This window comes from Puma concolor, chromosome E1 (genome assembly GCF_028749965.1).
Source record: "Puma concolor isolate L17-30 chromosome E1, mPumCon1.1.hap2, whole genome shotgun sequence".
In the NCBI taxonomy this organism is placed as follows: domain Eukaryota; kingdom Metazoa; phylum Chordata; class Mammalia; order Carnivora; family Felidae; genus Puma; species Puma concolor.
This window is the reverse complement of record NC_141680.1, coordinates 42385609-42411047: the sequence shown is the minus strand read 5'-3', so window position 1 is coordinate 42411047 and position 25439 is coordinate 42385609. Positions and strand designations below refer to the sequence as shown.

Here is a 25439-nt window from a genome sequence, read left to right as displayed (position 1 = left end):
TCCAAATCTGAGCAACTGTGATTCTCCGTGGACAGACACAGGATGTGGACTGGGACGGACAGAGGTGTGACTGGATCAAGTGAGAGGGCGGGTGTGCTGCCGGATGGGCTTTTTTTTTTATAATAGCCGCTTTATTAAGATATAATTCACACAGCATCTACTTCACCCAACTGAAGTGTGCAACGCACTGCAGATTTGCTTGTAGAGTGGACATGAATTCATGCATAACTGTCTACCCGGCGTCTGTGTGCTAAGCATCCAACTTTGTGCTGGTGCCTCAGGCACCTGGGAAATAAAGACTGTGTCCTCACAGAGGAGACAGGTAAGTGTCCAAGCAAATGAATGACATCTTGGGAGACGTGCCAAGAGGGGAATAAAGCAGGGGTTGGAGCAAAGAATAATGGCGCTAGGGCAACGGGGCCTGGGGAGGCGACATTGGAGCTGAGGCCTGAGCGACAAGGAAACAACCCTGCAGAGGTCAGGGGAGAGTCCAGGCCGAGGGAGTAGCAGGAGAAAAGGCCTCAAGACAGGAGTGAGTTGGTGGGTGTGAGGCCCAGCAAGCAGTTCTGGGAAACTGAGTGGCTGCCAGGTGCCCTGCCCCAGTGGGCGGGGTATGGCCAGGGCTCCTCATGGTGGGACCTCCTCTCTCCAGTTCTGGTCCACAGGAGGCCTGCCCTACCCCAACCAAGGGTGAGCAGCATTGACACCTCTTCTTTGGATACAAGAACCATTTCTGTCTCCTTCCTCTGAGACTGATTTTCTGACCCTGTTACTGCCTCCCCATTAACAGCACTCTCCAGAAGTCCTGCCTCCAGCCCCTGCCCTCCCTTGCTTGGCTTCATGCTCCTGCACTGTGCCCCCACTCTGGGCCAGACGCCATGCACTGACTCCCTGGGAGAAATCAGAAAAGACCCCCAGGTGTGTGTGCGCGCGCGCACACACACACACACACACACACACACACACACACACACACACACACGGGTGAAATTTCCTCCCCCTGCCCCAGACCCCCAGAGGGGGATCCTAGGAGCAGTCTGGAGTCTCCCACTTGGTGCTCACTTCCTGTGTGACTTTGGGCCAGTTAACATCCCAATCTTTTCAGTTTCCTGGTCTGTAAAATGGGGATCAAACTAATTCAGGCAGAGTGGTTATGAGGATTGAATGCGATCCCTCCTGGCACCCAGTGGGTGCTCCCTGAATGTCAGCTTCCTCCTTCTCTCTGAGCTGTCCCCCAAAAGAGGGGCAATTTGCAGGGGGTGGGGAGATCACAGCAGAGCAGTGGGACGTGGCCACTTTGGGGTTCCCTTCCCGGAGCTCTAGGACCCCTCAGACGCTGAGGAGCATTCTATGCCTAGCGGGCCAGGGGTAGTAGGGAGGATACTCACCAAAGGGCCAGCCCTTTTACAGGGAGCACCGCTTGGTCCCCCCTCGACTTTCTTCCTGGGAAGAGCCGCCGCGCAACTCCTTTCCGGGGTCTCTCCTGCGCTCCGCTCGGAGCGGCGCGGCTCCTGGCACCTGCTCCGCACGGGCCGGCCGGGGGCGGGCTCGGGAGACCGGCGGCTGCCCCGGGACTCGTAGTCCGGGACTCCTCCGCCACGCACCTCCAGGAGCCGGGAATCCGGATCGCCCTGGGTGGCGGGTGGCCGTGGGCCGCTAGATGCAGCCCCGCTCGGGTCCGCAGCGCCCTTCAGGTAGGCGCCGGCGCTGGGCGGGGGCCCGCACTCGGGCTCCGTCCCCATCCCGGACCGAGCGCCGCTGGGGCTGAGCGCCTGAGAGGGCCGGCGCGCGCCGAGGTGGGGGTGTAGGGCTGCGGGCAGCGGCAAGGACCCTGCCCCACCTTGGCGGGGGGTGGGTGCAGCGGGGCGCGGTGGGGGGGGGGGGGCTCAGGCAAAAAACGGCAGCTTAGCCAAACACGGACGCTGGGAAGGGGGCAAGAGTGATGGCAGGAAGGACTTACAGTTTCCCCTGGGGGAGGGAGGCTGGGAGCCACAGAGCAGAGAGGGTGAGACTCCCACCCTAAGGAGGGGACCATTGTCTGGAGACGGGGAGCTGGACAAAATCATTCCCCTTTTCCTAAAGAGTTTAGAGAGAACCCCAAAATCACCCCACCCTTATCAGCCCCTGGGATAGAATAGAATGGAGGGAGTAGGGGAGGGGAGGTCTCCTGCTGTCTTCTGAGGGGTGCAGAGAGCACACTCACCACCCCTCTCCACTCTCATGATCCCCAGTCATTGGAGGCCTTTCTGTCCTCCCTTCCCCTCTCAAGCTCAATGCCTCATTTTCAGCAATGGGCATAGGTTGGGCCCTCCTGGCTGGCCTCCCACCCACAACTCTCAAACAGTCTGGGACTCCCAACCATCCTCCCTCCAGCTCCCTCTGGCTCCCAGCCCTAGTTTGGGAGTGCTGATGGTGGGGCCATCACCGGCAGGGAACGGGGTTTGGGGGAGCTACTGCTCGGCCTGGACGGGGAGAACAGGCTGTGGACAAGGAGGCCAGTGCACCAAGATCCTGGGCCCTGGTGCTAAGAGAGGGGGGAGGGGGCATAGGGGATCTCCTGCACAACAAGTCAGGTTTCCCAGGCCTTGCCTGGCAGCGGAGGCTAGGAAAAGGGGTGCTGAGGCTAATATTCCCTGCCTTACCACCCCCACCATCACAATCTTAGAAGCAGCTGCTGTGCGGCTACTGTGGCCCCTGCAAAGAGAGACGCAGGTTAGATAGCAAGAAGGACTTCCTTCCTGAGGGTGGCTTGAGGGTCTTTTGAGGGAGTATCGCTGCCCAGAACAGGCAGCCCCTGCCTTTGGGGGTGTCAGGATGGCAGGAGGCCCCCCTGGGACACCCAGCCAATAGGGGGTGAGGACCGGGCAGACTGGGGGAGGGGAAGTGGTGGGAGACGGTGACCTCACCTCTGGACCATGGCTCTCCCTCTCCTCTCGTGCCCTCTCTCTCCTTTCCTTGGGGCTGAGTGTTGACTTTCAGCACCTCTTGGTCAGTTCACTCTTGAAATCCCCAGCACCCGGCACCCCCAGGAGAAGGTGATGGGCTTCCTCTGTCACCCCTTTGAATGGGAAGACAGACATAGACACTTTGGTTTGCCTCATGGAAACCCCCCACCTGGCCCCTGACATCTGGAACAGCTGTTGCCCAATCCCAGGGCCTCCTGCGCCTCTCAGGCCACCCTATTCCTCTAGGTGTGGGCCTCTGGCTCCTCTGGGGTGTGACCCTGGGGTGACGCCAGCTCTCTGAGTCCACAGGATGGCTGGGGTGGTTGCCACCCTGTGGTTGGTGGCCATGCACCGAAGTGGCTTATTCCCCCTTGCTCACCCTAGACAGGTGTCAGCCTTGGGAGAGGGGAGGTGGGGTATTGAGGGGGGCAGCTGGGCCCAGGAAGGCTCACACTCTTCTAGGCCAAGAACAGACAAGACCTCTCTTCTTCCAGACACTTCTCTCTGCAGCTGGGTTGGTGGGTGGGGCAGGTTCCCCAACCCCTGCTGGTGATCCTGTGAGCGACTGGGATGGGGGCTGTTAGGGTACACCCCCTGCTCCCGCATTGTAAACGGGAGAGAACTCACCTACCTCTCACCTGCCTCTCTCTTTGACTCTGAGCCTCAGCTTCCCCATTTGTAAAGCCTCACGGGGTTGTTGTGAGGGTTAACGGAGAGGGTGTTCGTACAGTGGCCCAGAGGGCAGTGGGCACTCACCGCGGGCAGTTCTTTCCCCGTACCCGCCTGCCTTTCTCTGGTGACAGAAACAGATACAACCCGGCCTTCTCTTTACCCCCTGCTTCAGAGACAGCTGCTAGGTGCTTCAGTGGCGACACTGCCTGCAAAGGACCTAAGAGATTAGCCCAGCCCAATCCTCCCTCTCCAAAGACAGAAAACTGAAGCCCAGAGGGACGGGGACTAGCCCGAGCTTGGCCAGCCAGCCAGGCTCCCACTCAGAAGCAGGGCCTGGGACCTGGCTGGGAAAGGTGGGAGGGCAGATGTTGGCAGACTCGGGGGGAAAATACCAGAGTGTAATTGGGCTCATTAAGGGTTTAGTGAGGGAGCCCTTCATGCCCTGCCAAAGGCTGGGGACAGGCCTAGAACCTTCCTCTCTCGTTAACCCTCTGGCAAAAGCAGCTCTTTCCTGAGGACCCTCTTCCCCAGACTGCATCTGAAACAACTCCCTTCTCTGTACCTTATAGCTTCCAAGGTCCCTTTCCATCCAGCCCTCTGTGGGTGGGCAGGCCAAGAGCTCTGCCTCACTGCAGTGCCTGAGGGCCCCACTGAAAGCCAAGTCCCAAGTCCATTCATCACTCAGCAAGAGAGTGGTGGAGAAGGAGCCCTGGGGTCCTGCCTGACTGTTCCCTCCACTCCCCACCCCCTCCAGCTCCGTATGGATGGACAGACACACAGACAGACAGACAGCAACCCTGGCCCCATCAGCTCTCCAGCTCTGGTGTGAGCCTGCCTTTAAGAGGGTGGCCCCCTCCACCGTCCAGCACCCCCACCCCACCCCCCCGCATTAGCCCTTAACTATTTCTCAGGGAAGGTGGGAGCAAGGAGCTTTACCCCCTTCCTGTGCAAATCAGACAGACAGACACCTGAGTACATGCATGCACTTTTTCTCTGCTTTCACTTGGTCTTTTTCAGAACTCTGTTCAGGTTCAGTTCTTTCTTCACATCCCCCTCTCCCAGCCTCTCTGGCTCTGGCCCCTTCCTGCCAGGGTATGGCACCTCCCTGTCTGGCCCTCCAGCCTGTTAGGGGCTGGGCACCCCCAGGTGTCCCCAGGAGTCCTTCCCAGAATTTGTAACCACCCCCTGCCCCACCCAGAAGTTCAAAAGAGGGCTTGGCAGGCCTTAAGGACAGGTGGGATAGGGCAGTGGCTGAGGACTTGGGCTCCAGGGTCAGACAAGTGTAGGTTCTGGTCTGGCTGGGAAACTTCTCAATGCCTGTTCTCGAATCCATAAAGTGGGATAATAGGTTAATAATAGTGCCCAACTCATGGGGTTGTTGTGAAGCTTAAAAGAGATCCTATGTGTAAAGCACCTGGCACATAGTAAGCTCTCAATAAACAGGGCTGTAATTATAAAGAGGTGGCCTGGGTAGCTGGGTAAAGGGGGAGGCAAGGAAGCTTCTAGAAACAGCTCTTCACTGTCTTTTCATGTACTTTATTTTTTAATTATTGTTTTTTAAATGTTTACTTATTTTTGAGAGAGAGCACGCGCGCGCAAGTGGGGGAGGGGCAGAGAAAGAAAGAGAGACACTCAGAATCTGAAGCAGGCTCCAGGCTCTGAGCTGTCAGCACAAAGCCCAACGTGGGGCTTGAACCCACAAGCCATGAGATCATGACCTGAGCCAAAGTCAGATGACTGAGACACCCAGATGCCCCTATCTTTTCATGTACTTTAAAAAAAGTCCACTCCCCTACCGTGGGACTCAGTTTTCCTCTTCTGTTAAAGAGAACGTGTGAACCAGGTCCTGTCCAAGTGTAGGTCCAGCTAGGGTGAGTCGTGCTGCTTCTTTACAGGGGCCAGGGCAGGGGGTGCTGGCCTGGGGTTAGGCCGATGTGTACATGCCCTAAAAAATGCCCACCCCTCCACGTTTTCTGGCTGGGAGTCAGAGCTTGGCTGGAGCAGGGTGGCTCCTGAAGGGACAGCTGGGAAGGCTGGGTCAAGCAGGGCAGGCCGCAGCAGGCCAGCAGCCTGGCCGGGGGAACACAATTAGCCCCGGAATCCAGGCAGGCCCTGTGAGCCCAGAGGCTGTATATCACAGGGGTTTAATCAGCCCCATGGCAGATATTTGTCTGCTCTCGTGGCCCGTGTCCTCGGCCCGCCTGTCATAAATTGCTCCGAGATTTCAAAAACCCCCTGTCTCCTCGCTGGTGGGCAGGCCATGCTCCTAGGCGTGGCCAGGAAAATCTCATTCCCCTGAAGCCTCTTCCCCCCTTGGCAGGTTGGACCCCCGCCCCCCACACACACACCTCCAAAACACTTGCATCTGATACTCTCTTCCTGCTCCTTCCTCCTGCTGGGAGGTGGGGGGAGAGACTTGGGCAGCCAGCCACATAACCCTGATGACCTCCACCTAGAGGTGAGAGAGCCCAATGTAGGTGGGGGCTCAGTGCTGCATAAGAGGGGGGCGTCAGTCACAAGGTGAGGGGAGTAACCTTCCAGTGTGCCCTCTGTGGACAGAACTGTGCCCCGGACCCCGGACAGTGCACAGGAGGTTTGGTGTGGTTCAGGGTGGGGAGGCAGCCTGGTTCCCCCAAAAAGTGTGGAGGAGTGGGGTCCTCCCTGCGGGGAGGGGTATAGAGGTCCACCTCTTAGCTTCCAGCTAGATGTTCGCTGCGCCGCCTGGAGCCTGTCACTGGTACTGCACCCCAGCCACCCCACCAGGCTTCTGGGACGGCTGCCTTGAAACCACCAGGCACCTACCAAAGCCCAAGAGTCAGACCTTCCCTGGATTCGTTTTCTAGGGCTACTGCAACAAAGTACCACACGCCAGGTGGCCCAAACAACAGCAATGCGTTGCCTCACGGTCCTGGAAGCTAGAGGTCCAAAGTCACGGGGTCATCAGTGTTGGTTCCTTCCGAGGGCGGCGAGGAAGTCACAGGTCCCTGACCTCAGGGATTCTCTGGCCCCACGAGGAAGGCTCAGGCCCTGTCCTCAGGAAGCCCCTAGGATGCAGCACAGGTGGAGAGCACGCACACTGATCCAGGAAGGAAGTGAAAATTAACACAGCTCGGTCTGAGAAAGGGGGTCGACCACCCCCAGAATAGAGCCAGTGAGAGGCTGAGGAGTCAGGCAAGAAAATTTCAGAGAAGTGAGTTGGAAAGGGAAGACTGTGGGTGGCAGATGAGGGGCATGGAGGGGTGGGGTATGTGTCTGCAAGAGAGGGGGGGGAGGGAGGAGAAGCTGTGTTCAGCAGACGCAGGCAGTAGGGCCCAGGTCGCAACTGAAAATATCAACTGTTGCCACAGCCCTGGGTCGCCAACACAGCAAGGGACATCTGGAGCCACGTGGGACCGGGGTGGGGATGGCTTCACACACTGTCAACGTTTGTGAATGTCACCCGGCCGGGCACTGGACACAGGGAGGTAGGGTTTCTGCAGTCACCCCTCTGGCTAGCGGCCGCAGCAAAAGCGCCACATGCCTGCCTGCATCAGGACTGTCAGCGCCTGCTGTGGGGCCCAGAATAGGGCCCTGGCTTCCACGAACGTGACTCCCCTAACCTCACTGCCGCCTGCCTCTCAGCGCCCGCCCAGTCTGGTCTCCAGGTCTTCCTCTCTGAGCTTTGCCCAGCGGCTGAGTCCCCAGCTGTCAGCCTCTTGGTGTGCAGGCATTTGTGACACTCTTCCAGACAGTCCTGTATTTTTTTTTCTTAATTTTTTAATGTTTATTGTTAGAGAGAGAAAGACACACACACACACACACACACACACACACACACACACACACACACAAAAGGTGTGAGTGGGGGAGGGGCAGAGAGAGAGGGAGACAGAATCCGTAGCAGGCTCCAGGCTCCAAGCTGTCAGCACAGAGCCCCACGCGGGGCTCAAACTCACAAACCGTGAGATCGTGACCTGAGCCAAAGTTGGACGCTTAAGCAACTGAGCCGCCCAGGAGCCCCAATATTCCTGTATTTTAACGCTGCTTTGGTTGAAATGGACCCCGTTACGCTCCCTTTTGCCACCCTTGGGTTGGGGATGCCCCAAAGCTGGGGAGTTTCATCTGGGACACGGGACTCAGGTATCTCCTGAGTCCTGAACCCCTCTTGCTCCTTCTCTGTATTCACAACACCCAGCCTTGGTTCACTTGTCTCCCTCTCTATCTGCTCAGGTATGAAGCGGCCACTGAGCCCATCTCCCCCGGGTGAGAAGGAGCCGCCCACATCTGGAGCTACTGAGTGCCCCCCTCGGCCCCCAGAACTGCCTAAGCCCAAGCGGGAAAGAAAACGGCCGTCCTACACGCTCTGTGACGTCTGCAACATCCAGCTGAACTCAGCAGCCCAGGCCCAGGTGCACTGCGGGGGGCGCGCCCACCAGAGGCGGCTTCGGCAGCTCAGCTTGGGAAAGACCCCTGCCGGGCCAGGTCAGTGTCGAGGGGCGCCGCTCCCACAGGCTTGGTCTGGGCCCCATGAGCGGCACTGGGTCTGTGGCCTCTCTCTGTGGGGTCTTGGGTCTGGGATCCCTCCAAGGGGGTCTCAGGGTCTGAAGTCCCCCTGATTACCGTAGAGTTTTATTTTGCATCTGGACAACCCTCTTTGGGGTCTTTCGGGATCTTGAGGGTCTTTAGGGCTGAAGACTTCTCTTGAGGTCTTGTTGGGATCTGGGAGCTCTCCCTGGGGAGACTTCTGGGGCCGGACCCCTAAGCAGCATTTCTCCAATCTGGAGCCCTCTGGCAGGGATAGGCTATCTGACAAGGGTCTCACCTGCAGGGTGTCCTGGGATCCTGAAGGCCGGGTTCAGCAAGCTGTGGAACACTCCAGCTGAGGGACAGGCAGGGGAAGCCTCTCTTCCTTTGGCCGCTGGAGTCCTGGCCGGGATTTCTGCCTCTCCCTGGCTGGGGTGACTTTGCAGAGGTTTGGCTCTAAGCACTGAAGGGGCCGCTGGCTACAAGACAGATTTCTGGGGGAAATGGGTGAATGCATTCGTGAGGGTGATTCCAGCTGACAGGCACATAGGGGCCGTGGGGGAAGCAAGGAGAGGCAGGCTGCTGGCTGACAGGGTTCAGAACCAGGCCCAGTGTGGGAGGTCGGAAGGGCCAGAACTTCCGCCTGCTTCCTGGGGGCAGCACCAGAAACCTACTTTGCAGCCCAGGTAGGCAGCTTTGCCAGAGGGCTGTAACAAGCCTGCCTGTTCTTACATTTTCATTTATTCCTTTTAATTTTAGAGAGAGAGAAAGAGCACAAGCCGGGGAGAGGGGCAGAGGGAGAGTGAGGGAGAATTTTAAGCAGACTCCACACTCATTGTGGAGCCTGACACGGGACTTGATCTCATGACCGGGAGATCATGACCTAAGTGGAAATCAAGAGTCACCCAGGTGCCCCAAGGCCGCCCGTTCTTTGGGTGAATAGTCATGGGTCACCCATTGTGTTCCCTGCACTGTGCTGGGGACTGGAGACAAATCCTGGTCCTGCCCCCTCACCATCCTGCGCCAGGATTGAGTCCGTCTTTTGGTCTGAGACAGACACAAAAAGAGCAGCTGAGTGTTGTGGGTACCACATGTGGGTACAAAGGAGAGAGGGTAGTTATACCTGGGGACACCAGGAAAGGCCTCCTGAAGGAAGGGGGATGTGCTGAACTCTGGAATAGGCGCACGGGAAGAAGGGACATGGCAGGCGGAGGTCACTGCGTAAAGCAAAGGCAGGGAATGGTCTGATGGCTGGTAACTGCTGTCCACCTGAGCACTTGGGGCTGGACGCCAACGCTGTGGCTCTGACTAAGAGTGTATCTGACTGTATGGATGTTTCCAGAGTGTGTGTGTGTGTGTCTATATACGTCTGAGCTCAAAAGCCACTCACTAATTCATTAGATATTTATGGAAACCTATGTGCAAGCTGCTGTTCAGAGGATTCATAGTTGTACTTCTATCCACCTGTACTGAAATATTATTGACATGGAACATATGTAAGCTTAAGGCGCACAATGTGATGACTTCATGCATATATATATATATATATATATATATATATATATATTATAAAACAATTACACATATACACGATAAGGTTAATACCTCCATCCCCTCGCTATCTTTATGATTGTGCATGTGTTGATAGCCTTTTTTAATGTTTATTTTTGCGAGAGAGAGTGTGTGAGCGGAGGAGGGGCAGAGAGAGAGGGAGACAGAGGATACAAAGTGGGCTCCGCACTGATAGCCCAGAGTCCGATGCGGGGCTCGAACTCACGAACTGTGAGATCATGACCTGAGCCGAAGTTGGACATTTAACCAGCCGAGCCACCCAGGAGTCCCTGTGTTGATAATATTTAGTATCTTCTCTCAACTTAAGTATCTAGTGCAGTGTTTTTAATTATAGTCACCATGCAGTGCATTAGATCCCCAGATCTTATCTGAAAGCTGGGAATTTGTACCCTTTGCCCAACATCTCCCCATTTTTCTGACCCACCAGCCCCTCGAAACCACCATTGTAATTTCTATTCTATGAGACTGGCTTTTTAATTTTTTAAATTAATTTATTTATTTTGAGAGAGAGAGAGAGGGTGCACAGGGGAAGGGCAGAGAGAGAGAGAGAGAGAGAGCGAGAGAGAGCAAGAATCCCAAGCAGGCTTCATGCTATCAGCATGGAGCCTGATGCAGGGCTCGAACCCACGAACTGTGAGATCATGACCCGATCCAAGATCAAGATTCAGATGCTTAACTGACTGAGCCACCTGGATTCAGTCTAAAGACTCGCTTTTTTAGATTCTGCATGTAATTGAGGACATACAGTGTGTGTCTGGGAATTCATATTTTTCAAAGGTGGCATACCTACCTGTCAAAAAAGAGTTGTCTGAATACACACGCAGACAAGTTCGTCCAAGGTAATAACAGTCTTCACAGAGATGGGTATATGGTGCTTGGAGAAGTGAGTCACTGTCCCTCCAGTCATCTGTCTGTGCTGGCCCGTGCCGGGATTCTGCACAGAGACGTGCTTGGTGCCTGCGACCCCTTGCATCTTTATGATTGCGTATGTGTTGATAACATACACGGTCAGGCACACACACAGTCTAGAGGGGGAGACAGCCATGGGGCCAGACCTTTCTAACCGTCTTGTTGAGGGAGTGAGAAGCACTGTGGGAGCATGTGACAGGGATGGCCGTGCCTCCGGCAGGGATGAAGGGTCCTCGGATTTCCAGGAACCCTGGAATTTAGGGGCTCCAGCCAAGAACCTGCTCTCCATTGGCCTCATTGTTTCTGAGTCTACTCCAGGCCGTGACCCCCCCAACACCCACCCACTCCCGTGGATCTCTCCTGTCTCCTTGTCTCTCTGAGGGCTGGGGTGGGAGAGGCAGGCCCCCAACTGCCCTGCAGTGAGGGGTGAGGGTAAGAAGACCTCAGGCATGCGGAAGGCCTTTCCCAGCCCTTGGCGGGGACTGGGCCAGAGCAGAGAGCCCTTGGGGTGCAGCTCCGGAAAAACAGAGTCACACCTCAACTTTCAAGAGGCTCCAGGCAAAGTATAAGGAGGCTTTAACACACTGCTTTGTTCCTAGACACGTGAGGTCTCAGACCTGCGGCAGCCAGGAGGACCATGCGTCCCTGGCAGGATGCTGAAGGTGTGGGGGTGGGACAGCCGCTCTGGGCTCTGGGAGGCCTCCTGGAGCTGTCACTTTGATTAGGGGTCTGTGGGGCTGGCAGCCTGCACAGCGACAGGCCGTCACAGGCAGCGAGGCAGGGACCCTCTCCTGCTCATGTGCCCGAGGCCATCCTTGGGCGGGGGAGGCAGGGACTCTTGCCTCTCTGAGCCTGCTTCCCCATGCTTGGGTCAGAGGCCTCCTGACTCTGCCACACCTAGGTGAGCCTCGAACTCTTGGGACGGGGCACAGGATGAGGAAGTGGCAGGTACCCCACACTCCCCCAACTCCCCTCTCCAGATACCTCTGCAACTTCCCCTGCCCGTGCTCCGCCCCATCTGTCTCCCACACAGTGCGCCCTTTCATTCTTCAGGAATGTGTCTTGAGCCATCTCTCCCCAGCTCCTTGTGCTGCCTCCCACAGGGTGGGGAGTGTGGGCACCAGGCACCTCCACCCCAATAAGGCTGAACTCAGTGACCCTACTGACCATCACACACACACGCGCGCACACACACACACACACACACACACACGCCTCTAAACAACGTTAGGTGGTTCCTGAACATCCACGGAAAGGTTTGCCGGCTCAATCCTCTTAGTTCCAACCTCTAGTGTGGATGTTGGGCTGGCACAGGGAACACGTAAGCATCTACTTAGGACCTGAGCTGTTTGGAAAGCACTGCCACGTGCAGCAAGGCATTCCCTCCTCACCCAGGCAAGCCAGGAGTAGATGATGGCATTCAGCCCTCACTTTATTTATCTGTTTGTTTGTTTGTTTATTTGAGAGAGAGCACGAGTAGGGGATGGGCAGAGGGAGAGAGAATCTTAAGCAGGCTCCACGCTCAGCACAGAGCCTGACATGGGGCTCGATCCTACAACCCTGGGATCATGACCTGAGCCAAAACCGAGGGTCAGACGCTCAACCAACTGAGCCACCCAGGTGCCCCAGTCCTCACTCTACATTGGATATTGGAGCTTAGGGTGTTTAAGCAACATACCCAGCTGGGTTCAGATCCTAGCATGTCTGACCCACTCACCCTACCCACTTTGCTGCTGAGGAGAGCAGCACTTATTAAAAGATATTGGGCCTAGGGGTGCCTGGGTGGCTCAGTCGGTTAAGCGTCCGACTTCAGCTCAGGTCATGATCGCAGTTCATGGGTTTGAGCCCCGTGTCGGGCTCTGTGCTGACAGCTCAGAGCCTGGAGCCTGTTTCAGATTCTGTGTCTCCCTCTCTCTCTGCCCCTCCCCTGTTCACGCTCTTGTCTCTGTCTCAAAAATAAACAAACATTTAAAAAAATTAGAAATAAGTAAAAATAAAAGATATTGAGCCTTAATATTTTAGGAATGAGGAGAAGGGATGTCCAGAGAAGGTGGACTGGCTCCCAGATGACTCCACGGTGCTTAGAACCCATGGCCTCTCCTCTGCCCTGTGCCTTGGTATCCTCCACTGAAAAATGGGGAGATGCCAGCCAACTCCTCCTTGGCCTCGCCCAGCTGGGGAGGGGAGGGGAGCCTCCCAAGGCCAATCCATCCCTCCCTTCTCTTGGCAGGACTGACCCAGCCATACAATTCAGGGCCCACCCCCAGGTCCACCGTGAGGACTGCAATATGACACCAGAGCAGAGAGGAGGGGATTTCAGAAATCACTTAAGTTCCAGACAGGCCAGGGGGGGCTTTGAGTGGGGAGTGCAGGGTAGACACTAAGGGGGACAGGAGAACAAGAGATGAACTCAGACTATAATGGATTTCAGGGCATAGACGCTGTGTCTTTGGGGGCAGGGAGGGATCAGAGTGGCAGGCGGAGGCTGTCCCCTGCCCTGCACCCTGAGACCTCCCCCAGCTCCTGCTCTAATCAGACCTTCCATCTTTGCACAAGCCTCTTGCTGCATTCGGAGCCTCAGAGATCAAAGACCTTGAACTCAGGTCACGCCTGAGTCGCCGGCTTGATGAGCTCCGCACCCCCCATTCCCCGCAGATGGATTAATTTCAGTCCCATCAGGAAGCCCCGGAAGCCCTCCAGCCTGTGCCCCCATCGCTTCAGTATCTCCCTGGGCTGCCGATTCCTCCTCAGTGCCCCCAACCCATCCCGAGGCCTTTGGGTACATGCTTCAGAGAAACTGTGCTCCCCCAAGGCCACTGGGAAGTTCTTCTTGCAGTCTAACCACTACCTCCTGCTGCTGTTCTCCTTAAATGGCAGGTGATAGAAGTGCCCCTTGCTGTCCCTGGACAGCCATCACATCCCCCTCCCCCAGGTGTGAACCTGACCATCAGACACTTCCTCCCTCCCCCCCCCCCCCCCCACAGGGACCACCAGGAAATGCAAGGTTGTCTGGGTGGAGAATTAGGGGGCTTAGCTCAGATCCCTGCTCTCAAGAAGACAAAGATTCTGTCTGTGTCTGGGTGGGTTAATTAGCTCTGGGCTTGAGTTTCCTTCCGCTCCCCAAACAAGCAACTCCTTCCCCCTAGAGCCTCTTCCTAACAAACCTGTTTTTGGGAGCTGCTGCCGCCAACCCCTCCCCAGACCCTTTGCCGGCTGTACTGGCTGCTCCAGAGATTACAGGTTATTGTCTGGCGGAGACAGGACGCTGAGGGGGTGGGGGGCTAGCGCTGGGACTGGGCTTGGAATGCCAGACTGGATCCAGCTGTGGGGTTGGCTGCCTTCTCTCCCCCATTCCGCCCCCTCCCAGCCACCAGGTGCCCAGGTGAGTAGACAGCTGGCCCTCAGTCAGGAAGAGGAGGGGGAGGAGGGAGCAAATGGAGAGACAGAGACTGAGGGGTAGGGAAGGATATGGGCAGGGGAGGGGTGTCAGAAGTTCTAGCTGATCAGATGACCATGCCCCACCCCACCCAGCATTGCCCAGGGAGCAGGTCCAATGGTCCAGGTACTGGACTAAGAGGGGCAAGCCGCCTGCGCTCCCTTCCCCAACCTCCATGGCCAATGCTCTGGGATGAAATCGGGCCTCAGTTTCCCCTTCAGCAAAAGGAGGCCAATGTAAGGGGACGGTGGGGAGAGGATGAGTGAGGCTGGACAGGAGAATGGGGGCTCCTGAGGCGGCAAGCCCTGAGGCAAGGCTTCAAAGTCCAGCAAGAACTTTCTGGCAGGCTGAGAAGCGGCTGGCAGAATCTCCTTTCTGGAGGTCTGTATGGGCAGGGTCAACTCTGTCCCTTGTCCCCACATTTGCCCCATATCCCACCGTGGGGGCAGGAAGTGTCCTGTGCTTTCCACCCTGGTCAGGATGGGAGAAACTAGGGAACAGGCAGCTCCTTCCAGGCAAAGGGAGAAAGGGCCCTGCACCCACTGCTTTCCAGCGGCAACAGGAGTCCCTCCCTCCGCCCTCCCCTCCTGTCCCTCACATCCCCACCCCTTCCCTCTGTCACTCTCTGGCTGGTTTCATTTGCTCCTCAGACGGCGCGGGCGCGCTCTGCGGTGCCTCCGAAGGCAGAAAATGCTCTTGGGTGAGTGCTGAGGATGCCGGAGTGTGGGGAGGGGGCTCAGACAAGGGTGGGTCTCTCCTCTATCTGCCCTATCCTCTTCCTGCTACTGCTGGCCCCCAAAAGTTGGCTGTCGAAAGATTCTGGGAGCCAGTTGACTCTTGGTACCTTTTCCCAGGTCCAGGGCTGGGCCGGGGGGGGGGGGGCCGGGGGGGGCATTCTGGCTGGGAACAAAGGCAGGGGTGGGGGTGGCGGGCAGGGCCAGCTCAGAAACTGGAGGTGTTCCCTGCAGGAGGGAGGTGAGCGACACTTTGGGGCAGATGCATGTTCAGGAAGCCTGTGCCAGAGGTTCCTTGTATCAAATCATACCTTCTGCTGCCTCCAAGGGGCTGCCAGGAGCCTCCAAGGAGGGTTGTGTGTGTGCTGGGGGTGGGGAGGGGTGTTGAAAAGAGAGTTATTAATTCAGCAGAGAGAGAGAAGTGGACAGAGAGACAGGCAGAAATCTGAGTGGCTCCTAACTGAGGTCCAGCCACCGTGCTGGGGTCACTGTGCTGCCCCCCACCTTTATCTATGGTCTCCTAGCTCACCTCTCCACACAGGGGTTGTCTGGCACACTGAGGGAGACAGCCATTATGTTTTAAGGAGTATTTTGGGGAACCCCTTCCACGGGGCAAGGGCTGGAGGCTGTGGGGCTGGGGCAGAGCTCTTGTGACTGGCCTTAGGGTCTTCCTCCAGCCTGGGGAGAGGGGAAAGTCTGGAACATCAACACGTCCCATCCCAGGTGCTGGGTGACCCAGAAGTGGCTGGGGGCTCTAGAGAATGTGGCTGGGGTGGGAATCCTAAGCCCACAGGGGAGTGGGCAGGCAGGAGATGTTGGATCAATCTTCCCTCCCCTCCCCCCCCTTCCCTGCCTTTGACTCTCCCTCCCTCCCATTTTCTTCACAGAGTTTTTGGTTTCATCTATGATAGGAAGGGTAGCTTCACTATTTGAGGGTGTGTGTGTGTGCGTGCGCGTGCGTGCGTGCGTGTGTGTATGTATGTACCACCTCAGGGAGGACCCTCTCATCTGCCCCTATGAATTGTGGTGAGGCGAGAGAGAGAGAATCTGAGTTTGGCTACATGAGCTTGTGTCCATGTCTGATGCATTTAATTTTGTAAGGGAGGGTGTGCGCCAGGCACCTACCTCTGGGTAAATGTGTCTGTATATGGATCTTCGTATATACGTATCTCTTTGTAACGATACCTGCCTCTGCCTGCCTGTGGTTTCCTAGTATGTGCATATCCCTTAGTAGGGGTCTGGGTGTCCTCGTATGTCTGTCTCTCTGGGTATATGCGGTCTGACTGTGTCTTTGTTGATCTTGCCTGTCTGTGTGCACGTGCATGCTTGTGTGTGGCCTCTGGGTCCGCCTTTGCCCCCCGCCAGCCTGGGTATCTGGCCATCTCTGCGTGGTACCACCTCTGTACGGGCACACCTCAGTGTGCCAAGATGGACTCATCACGAGGAGATGTGTGTAAGTGTGTGCGTGGTGTTTGTGCCTATTGCCATCTCTGTGGGCGCCCACGGATCTCAGGGTGTGAGTCCCTGTGCTCTTCTGTGTATCTTTCCAAGTGATGGCAAAACAGCAGGATGTGGTTTGCCCAGACCTTCTCCCTTGGGTGGCAGCCAGAGTGATGTTATTTCATAAGACACCTGCTCTGTGCCCCTGCCTCGGCCTCAGGTGGACCCCCAGGGGTGGCCTCTTCTTTGCCACTCAGTTTGTTTGTATTTGACCAGAGCAATAACCCACCCTCTTGAGGCAGCCGTCCAACGAGCCGTGGGTCCCAGCCGTGGACCTCTGGCTAGGGTTGGGAGGACAGGGGCTTAGCAAGGGTGTTCTGCTGCAAAAGACCATCACAGACGACCTCTCCTCCCCCTCGCACACACATATCTGACCCTATCATGGGTGCCAGGCTGTGTGGTGCTATCCTGGGGCAGCCTTGGGGTCTGCAGTGTCTCCCTTCATTTGAGCGTACCCACAGCCAGGCAGTCACATGTGTGTGCATGTGACATGACTCATGCATCATCCCAGCGGCCCTGGGGGCCAGGGTTCACTGTGAATGTCAGCAGCAGACGGTGGGTGGCACAGAGGAGCGATGTGGGAAGGGTGCTGGGGGAGTACCCAGACGCCACCGGAGAGGTCCTGACCTCAAATCAACATGTGCCCTAGGCCTTGTGTGGGAGAAAAGTGTACCCGGTTGGGAGGAGGGTCTGGAAGGCATTTCTGGGTGACTGTGTTGACTGGAGGGAGAGACTAAATCACCAAGTGCCCTGGCACCCCTTCTTCAAATCGCCTCCACACCTAGTTCCTTTGTTCCTCAGACCCATTCCTGTCCTGCCCTTTCCTCCTCACCCAGCCATAATTCCCACTTCACAGATGAGGAAACAGGCTCATAGACTAAGTGTACAGCCCAAGGCCTCAGAGTTCAATGTCTCTGGAACTCCAGTGCAGGCCTCTGGACTGCAGGTCTGAGAGGGATGGTCTGCCACAATTCCACATTCCTCCACCTTCTCCTCCCCTCCCCTGGGACCCCACATAGAGGTGAGGGGCTTCTGTGCGTCTGAGAATTCTAGGAAGAGGCCCCTCCTCTCTCCACCAGCCCTCCCCTTCTGGCATCCCCATTACAAATAACTCATTAGATTAAAGATTGAGCTCCCAGCTCCAACACCTCCGGAGGTTCCCCACAAGGCCTGAAGGTCAAAATCCCCAGTATTCACTGCAGAGCCTTCCAGCCGCAGGCACCGCCCCCTCCCCTCCACACCTCCACTCTGCCGTGACTTCGTGAACCTGCCCTGCACTTTCAGCTTGGGCCAGGCCCACCCACTGCCTGGGATGCCCCTGTCCTGGTGAAACTTCACTTTTCCTGCAGTGAAACCTAATAGACTCTCCCCCGCAGACCTACGGCTTTCCACGCGCTCCTGTGTGATCCCAAAGCATTTTGCTGGTGCCTCCCTAGCGCCCTGCTTGGCTCTCGCCTGTGAGCTCCTCTAAGAACTGACCGGTGCACGTGATGAATGAATGACTCTGTCCCTCCCGCTGGCGGGACACCTTTCCTGAGGTCTCGCCTCCGTCGCTCCGGCTGCAGCGCCCGCAGCGGAGGAGGTCGAGCGCGCGCTGGGCGACAGCCGGGGCAGGTGAGCCCCGGGGCGCCGCCACCCGGCCCGCCACCCCGGCACTCGCCGGCTGCTGGCGCCTCTTCGCCCCGGTTACCGCTAGTGGCTGCTGTCGCTCAGTGGAGCCCAAGGAGACCGCGGCCAGAGCGTCCACCGCGCAAGATGGTGGCTCCCGAGTCTCCGTGAGTGTGTGCGGCGGGCACGGTGGCCGGGCCGGGCGGGGCGCCCCCTCCAGGAGCTTCGCGGCAGGGGGCGGGAGACGGGTGGGGGCCCTGCGGGCGGGGCAGCAGGAGGGGGGGAGGCGGGGAGGGGGAGGGGAACTCCCCCACCACGCGCCCCCCAGAGGAAGTTCCCCAGCCCTCCGTGTCCGGCCCAGGGCGAGCAGAGAGCCCCTACCTCGCCGGTCCTCCGCCTTGAGCGTGGACCTTCCTAGGGGCTCCCGAAGGGAAGGGGCCCAGAGGGGACTAGGGAGGAGGCTGGGGACTGCCATCCTGGGGCCAGGTGAGCACCGTGTTTGAGGCTGACCTGCCAGGGTGGAATGGGGACCGCAGAATAACACACAGTCACCCCAGGGGCCCCACAAGTTGTGCCAGCTCACGTCCAGGTGGCCAGGGCGTGGAGAGAGAGGTGTGAGGGACCTGGGTCTGACAGGTGCGCACCCCTGGTCAGCTTTGGTCATATAGTCATATTTGATTTACACTCCACCCCATCCTGCCTGGTTCCTTCAGGTTGAGGTAGGGAGGGGAATGCCAATGCTTTGGCTGGGTTGCTCTCGAGCAGCACTGTCCAGTAGAACTTTCTGGGATGAAGTAAATATTCTCTGTCCGGGCCATTTAATACGATAGCCAGTAGCCACGTGTGGCTATTGAGAACTTGAAATGTGGCTAGTGAGACTGAGGAATTGAATTCTAAAATGTTTATTTAATTCTGATGAACAGCCACATGTGACTATTGCTACCATATCTGACAGAGCAGTTTTGGAATCCATCTTCCCATGCTTTCTCCCTACCAATCTTTTGTTCCTTTATCAAAAACATCCCAGGTCCCCTAGTAACTTTATCCCTCTGCAGAATGGGACAGGATAGCTAGTTTCTAGGTATATGGAAGGGACTTGACAAACTTTGGAAGGGTACCACCTTGGACTTGCACCTCTTCCCCATCCTAAGATCCCTTGGGTGGTAGGCTGGATAGGGTCACACAGAATCATGGGATCTTAGGAGGAAGAGAGGTCAAAGGCAGCTGTTTTAGCCACCCAAGAGGTACCCAAGGCTTCACTCCATTGTTCTCTCTGCCCCAAAGCTGGTGCTTCCTTACTCATTCACTCCTGAAATTTTGTGGAGCACCTGCTGGGTGCCAGGCAGTGCTCCCTTCTCTGGGGTCCAGATGTGAACAAGTTGGTTATGTTTCCTGCCCTCAGGAAGCCTGCATTCTTGAGAGGGAGACAGAGAGAGTGGGGGTGGGGGGAGGATGCCAAGCAACAGAAATGCAGGGAAAATAAGCAGATTTGTAAACTGTGGGGAGTACAATAGAGGAAACAAACAGGAAGCAGCAACAGAAAAGAAGGCGACCCCCTGGGAAGGGATAGAGAAGTCTCCTGGGAAGAGGCGACAACTAAACTAAGACCAGAGAGGAAGTGAAACAGGCAAAGTATTGAGAAGGGAGGATAGAAACATTCTGGAAGAAGGTACGCAAAGGCCCTGGGGATGGGAACCTGGCACCCTGGAGGAACTGAGGGATGTAGCTGGAAGGGAAGAGAGGCACAAGTGGCCACCAGAGAGGTCAGCAATGCCTGGACATTTGGTAGACCTCGAAAGGGATCCTGGCATTGGCCTCAGAGAGCAAGAGGTCATAGAGGGTTTTAGGCAGTATGTTTTAAAAAGCCCCCTCCAGCTGCTATAGGTCCAGATGGCTCAGAGAGGGTTAAGAGTGGGTGGAAACCCAGAGTGCCGTCAGGAAATGACTGCTGTAGTCCAGGCAGGAGATGCAGGTGCCCTGGATGAGGCTGGTGGCAGCGGAGAGAAGAGACAAGTGAGAAGCTGATTGTGGAGGTGGAAGTGACAGCACCTGTGGATAGACTGGGTCCAGAATGTGGAAGAGAGCAGGGGCTGAAGGGGCAGGTTTCTGGCCACAGCACCCGGGTAGGAGAGCAGGTATTTCCTGAGCTGGGCTGACTGGGAGAAGAGCATATTTGTAGGGACAGATTGACAATTCCATCTAGACGAGCCAGGAATGTGGTTTGATGGAGAGGTATGGCGCCCAGAGGAATGGCTCAGGCTAGGCTTGTTTATTTCAGGGTGACTGGCAAGGATGGTTCTGAACTTTTTGGATGGTTTTAGGTTAGGAAGAGGAGGAGGAAGTGTCATCAGAAGTGGAGGAGTGCTGATGGGGGAAAGGAAACCCAGGGGACATAGAGTCTTGGAAGCCAAGAGAAAAGCATGCTTCAAAGAGGGTAGGGTGAGCAGTCTAGGGGGAGAGAACTGATGAATTTCACCACACGTAGCAACAGAGAGCACCTTCCCTTGCACTGAACAGGCTACCCCTGGGATTCTGCTCATCTGCCCTTGTACTTACCCGTTAAATGCTAGGTTCCATTGCAGGGTGCTGGGTATATCTGGAGGACAAGACAGTCACCACTTTCTTGGAGCCCAGAATCATCTAACCCATAGCCTCAGACACATGAGGTTCTTTCACAGGGCCCAAGTAAATCCTTTTAGTCTTTTAAACAACAAACTTGTGCTGAAAGGCATCTGGATGCCCAGCCATGCATGCCCAGGGACTTAGGAATCCCAAACTGAACAAATGTGATCTTAGCCTTCTGGGAACCAAGTGCAGAGATACACAGAGAGTCCCTGAGTTTACCATATTGTATCACCAAGACCCATGCGCAGAGAATTATGGGAAGCTACAGGATAGGCACCAGCCCCGGCTGGGGGCAGGGGAGGGCAGGGTGGCAGAGGGGATGCAGAACTGCTCTCCAGGAATGAATGGAGATTAGCCAGGGAATAGGGAGGGATAGGAAACTCCAGGCACAGAGGATGGAGGCAGGAGCAAAGTAACAGCTGGGTGTGTGGGGGGAATGGTAAGCCTTTGGAGCTGCTGGCCCAGCAGACAGGAGCGGTGGGAGGCTGGGGAGGGCCCCGCTGGCTCATGGTGAGGTGTGTAGACTCAGGCAACCATTTAGGACGCCACTGAAGAGGTGGAAGCGAGAGAGGGATCTGTGTCTGAGCTCGCCCTCTGGCTGCTAGGCAAGGGACGAATCTGGGGGCATGCCTGCAGAGGTGGAGGCAGATGTATCATCCAGGTGTCACCAGAGTCTCAGCATGGCCTTTGGGGTCAGGACGACTTAGATTCTTTTTTTTTTTTTTTTTTTTTTTTTTGAGTTACTTTATTATTTTTTTAATTTAATTTTTCATTTTTTAAAATGTACATCCAAATTAGCATCTAGTGCAACAGTGATTTCAGGAGTAGACTCCTTAGTGCCCCTGACCCATTTAGCCCATCCCCCCTCCCACCACCCCTCCAGTAACCCTCAGTTTGTTCTCCATATTTATGAGTCTCTTCTGTTTTGCCCCCCTCCCTGTTTTTATAAGGAGGGCTTAGATTCTAACTCTGCCTCAGCCTTACTCTAACTTACTGCTCGTGGAACCCTGGGCAAATCACCTGAAGTCCCCAGCCTCGGTTTCCTCCTCTTCAAAATGAGGATGATACCACCCTCAGAGTACTTGAAAGAGGAATCTTGGCTTTCTCATGGAGTCACTGTAAAGTCCTTAGCACAAGGCCCGATGAAGTTCACATTTGCCAAATGGTAGTTACTGCTGTTGTTATTAGTAGGCGTGGAGAGGTGGGGACAGGGTCGAAGGACAGTTAGGAAGTTGGCTGGTTTTGGCCGCTGGCTGGACGTGGCCTTCTGGTCCTGAACGGCTCACCTGTCATCGTGCCTGGGGCGGTGGAAGCAGGAGCGAGGTACAGGCAAGCAGCTAGCTCCTTTGGTCTGGGGTCTGGCCCCCACTTCTGGGCTTCCCTTCCCAGAACCCCACTATCAGGGAGTGTGTGTAAGTGTGAGTGCGCCCATGTGAACGTTCAGGGAAGGGAGGTCCAGTGAAAACAAAGGACATTCCTTGGTGCTGTGACTCCGGGAGCTCAGCTTTGTGCTAACTTCCTTCTGATGAAATAAGCGATGGTGGACTGGAGAGACTGGCCATCCTCTTGAGTGAGGAGTCAAGGTCTGAGTTGGAGTCCTGGCTCAGTCACGAATTATTCATGGGCCCTGAGAACCGCTGTCACCTGGACTCAGTGCCCTCACCTATAAAATGTGGTTGCATAGATGATGCCAATCTTTTCAGAGCTGAGTTCTGACATGTTCCAGCAGTCAAAGTTAGTCAGTGCCTTGTCCTGGATGGAGGGAGACCCTCAGAGTGGGCTGGGGACCCCCAAACCTCCCCCACTTTGGATAACATTCTATGGCCCTTTGCATGACCCCACCCATTCCCAATAGCCCTTCCCCATTAGGTGCAGTCCACCCGTCAGCTGGGGAGTGCTCTGTGGGCAGCATGAACCCACCGCGGACCCCCTAACGCCTCTCCCTTGTCTCTTTCATCTCCAGTCTCCCACCAGCAGAGCGGGAATAACCGTTCCCAGCTAAGTTAGATGGATGGTCCCCATTAGCCTGGCGCGCTGCTCCCCTCCTCCCCCCACAATTCCCATTGTCAAGGAGGTGCTGCCGTGTGTGGGGGGAGCCTGGGGGACCAGAGCATTTGGGTGGGGTCGGGGGTGCCCTGCCCCTTGAGCAGGAATGGTACCCCCGGGGAAGAAACCAGCCGGAGAGGCCTCCAACTCCAACAAAAAATGCAAGCGTTACTTTAACGAGCACTGGAAAGAGGAGTTCCCCTGGCTGGACTTCGACTACGAGCGGAAGCTGATGTTTTGTCTCGAGTGCCGCCAGGCCCTGGTGCGGAACAAGCACGGCAAAGCCGAGAACGCCTTCACCGTGGGCACCGACAACTTCCAGCGCCACGCCCTGCTGCGCCACGTGACCTCGGGGGCTCACCGCCAGGCTCTGGCTGTCAACCGGGGCCAGCCCACTTTTGAGGGCCAAGCTGAGGGAGGAGGGGCCTACCCAGACCTGGCCACCACCCCCACCCCCACGGGCGTCAAGGTGGAGGTGGACCCGGCCAAAGTGGCGGTGCTGACCACGGTGTACTGCATGGCCAAGGAGGACGTGCCCGACGACCGCTGCTCTGCCCTGCTTGAGCTGCAGAGGTTCAACCTGTGCCAGGCGCTGCTGGGCACGGAGCATGGCGATTACTACAGCCCCAGGAGGGTGAGGGACATGCAGGTGGGTGGCAGCCAGAGGTGTGGGGGAGGGCTGGAGGAGGGAGGACATGGAGCTGTCTGGGCACAGCGCCAGCATGCCAGGCCCCCGGGCAACAGCCAGAATGCTTCATTCATACCTTCACCCAGCAGAACCTTTCACTGAGGCGTATCATGTGCCAGGCCCTGGGCCAGCTGCTGGGGGCACAGCTTGGAAGAGGCCAGACCAGGCCCTGTCCTCAGGGGCACAGAGGTTTTCCCTCGCTGTCTAGGCCAGAGGTTGCAAGCCTGGAGCCTCGATCGGCCCACAGATACATTTTGTTGATTTTCACAGTGCTTTTGGAAAACCTAAGTTAATTTCCAAGTTAAAAAAAAAAAAGAAAAAGTGAGAGATTACACATAAAAATGTGGATTTGTGACTTCTGAAAAGCTAGGTCCCTATATTCTCGGGGCATGAAGAGCAGACCCGGGGCTTCGCCATTCCCTTTGGTGTATCCCTGGCCCACTTCAAGCCCAGTACCGCCCATGTGGCCCCAGGGGGCATGCAAGTTGCAGCTCTGTCCTAGGTACCAGTTGTGTGAGTCCTAGGGGCTGGGGTGAGGGTGGGAGAGTTCGATCTCATCCTACAGAGTGATCGATGACAGACAGACAAACGGAGCACACAGTTGGGGTTCTATGTAACTGGGAGGGAACATGTCTATCAGTTAATCCCTGAGCAGCAGAGTGGAGGGAGACTCCCAGGAATAAGGCGGACTAGGGCAATGCCATAAAAGCACACATGAAATGCTATAGAATCTTTATGGTTCCTAAAGCATTTTTACACTTACAAGCACAGCAACATTTGTAATTGCCGACAACCCTTTTTTTTTTTTTTAATTATTCATTTTTGAGAGAGAGAGCATGAGCAGGGGAGGGGCGGAGAGAGTGGGAGACACAGAATCTGGAACAGGCTCCAGGGTCTGAGCTATCAGCACAGAACGTGACGCAGGGCTCGAACTGGCAAACCAGGAGATCATGGCCTGAGCCAAAGTCGGACGCCTAACTGACGGAGCCACCCAGGCGCCCCAATTGATAGCAACCTTTTACGAGCTTAGAGGCAGGCAGTGGCTTGATTTCAGAGCTGAGGAAACTGAGGCTCAGAGAGGTGAAATAACTTGCCCAAGATCACACAGCCAGTAAGATGCAAAGCTAGGATTGGTCTGTCTGCCCCCAAGGTCTGTGCCCTTTCTTTCCCCAGTACTGCTGCCTCCCCTTTGCAGGAGGAGCCTAACTCTGTCCCTTCCTTTCTCTCCCTGGCTGTCCCAGGTGGCCATTGCCAGTGTCTTGCACACAGAGGCCTGCCAGCGCCTGAAGGCATCCCCATATGTGGGGCTGGTGTTGGACGAGACCAGGGACTGGCCCGAGTCCCACAGTCTGGCCTTGTTTGCCACTTCGGTGTCCCCCTGTGATGGCCAGCCTGCTACCACCTTCCTGGGCAGTGTGGAGCTACAGGAGGGTGAGGCCACCGCTGGCCAACTCCTGGACATCCTGCAGGCCTTCGGCGTGTCTGCACCCAAGCTGGCCTGGCTCAGCTCGAGCCTCCCCAGTGACCGCCTTGGGCGTGTGGGCCCACAACTCCGGGCCGCCTGCCCGCTGCTCACCGAACTACACTGCCTCCCTGGCCGGACAGATCCCGAGCCCCCTGCCTACCTAAGCGAATATGAAAGTGTGCTGGATGCCCTATTCCGCCTCCATGGTGGCCCCAGTTCTCACATGGTCCCTGAGCTGCGGGCAGCACTGGACCTTGCAGCTATTGACTTGGCAGGACCGCGGCCAGTGCCCTGGGCCTCCTTGCTGCCTATCGTGGAAGCAGTGGCTGAGGCTTGGCCTTGCCTGGTGCCCACACTGGAGGCCTCTGCTCCAGCCTCCCCTACAGCCAGGGCACTGGCCCTCGCCCTGCGTCAGTTCACCTTCGTGGCCTTCACCCACCTGCTGCTGGACACTCTGCCATCCATGCAGAAGCTCACCCTTGTCCTGCAGCCTGAAGAGCCGGACTTGGCCTTGTTGCAACCCCTGGTGATGGCAGCCGCAGCCTCCCTCCAAGCCCTGCGCAGCTCGGGTGGGGCGCGCCTCCAGGGCTTCCTGCAGGAGTTGGCGTCCTCCAGCTCTGACTTGGGCGGTGGGCGCTGCACCTACCGCGGCGTGGAGCTGGTCGGCTACTCCGAGGCTGCGTTGCGGGGCTTGCAGCGGCTGCGGGGGGCCTTCCTAGACTCCATGCGGCGGGGG

General features: G+C 56.6%; 1 protein-coding gene across 8 annotated transcripts in view; it reads left to right on the top strand.

Moving 5' to 3' along the window:
- The window catches only part of ZNF385C (zinc finger protein 385C), a 50746-nt gene that overhangs the window by 14245 nt on the left and 11062 nt on the right, over positions 1-25439 (top strand). For 2 of the 8 annotated variants that reach the window (XM_086687324.1, XM_086687323.1), the window contains exons 1-2: positions 1555-1694; positions 7827-8078. In XM_086687324.1, coding sequence (XP_086543450.1) covers positions 1661-1694; positions 7827-8078 — 286 coding nt within the window. In that variant the 5' untranslated portion in view covers positions 1555-1660. Of the gene's footprint in view, positions 1-201; positions 323-1552; positions 1695-7826; positions 8079-14338; positions 14738-17647; positions 18047-22467; positions 23200-24479; positions 25273-25439 lie in introns of those variants that run through there. The other 6 variants (XM_086687326.1, XM_086687327.1, XM_086687329.1 and 3 more) reach the window with 5 other exon arrangements.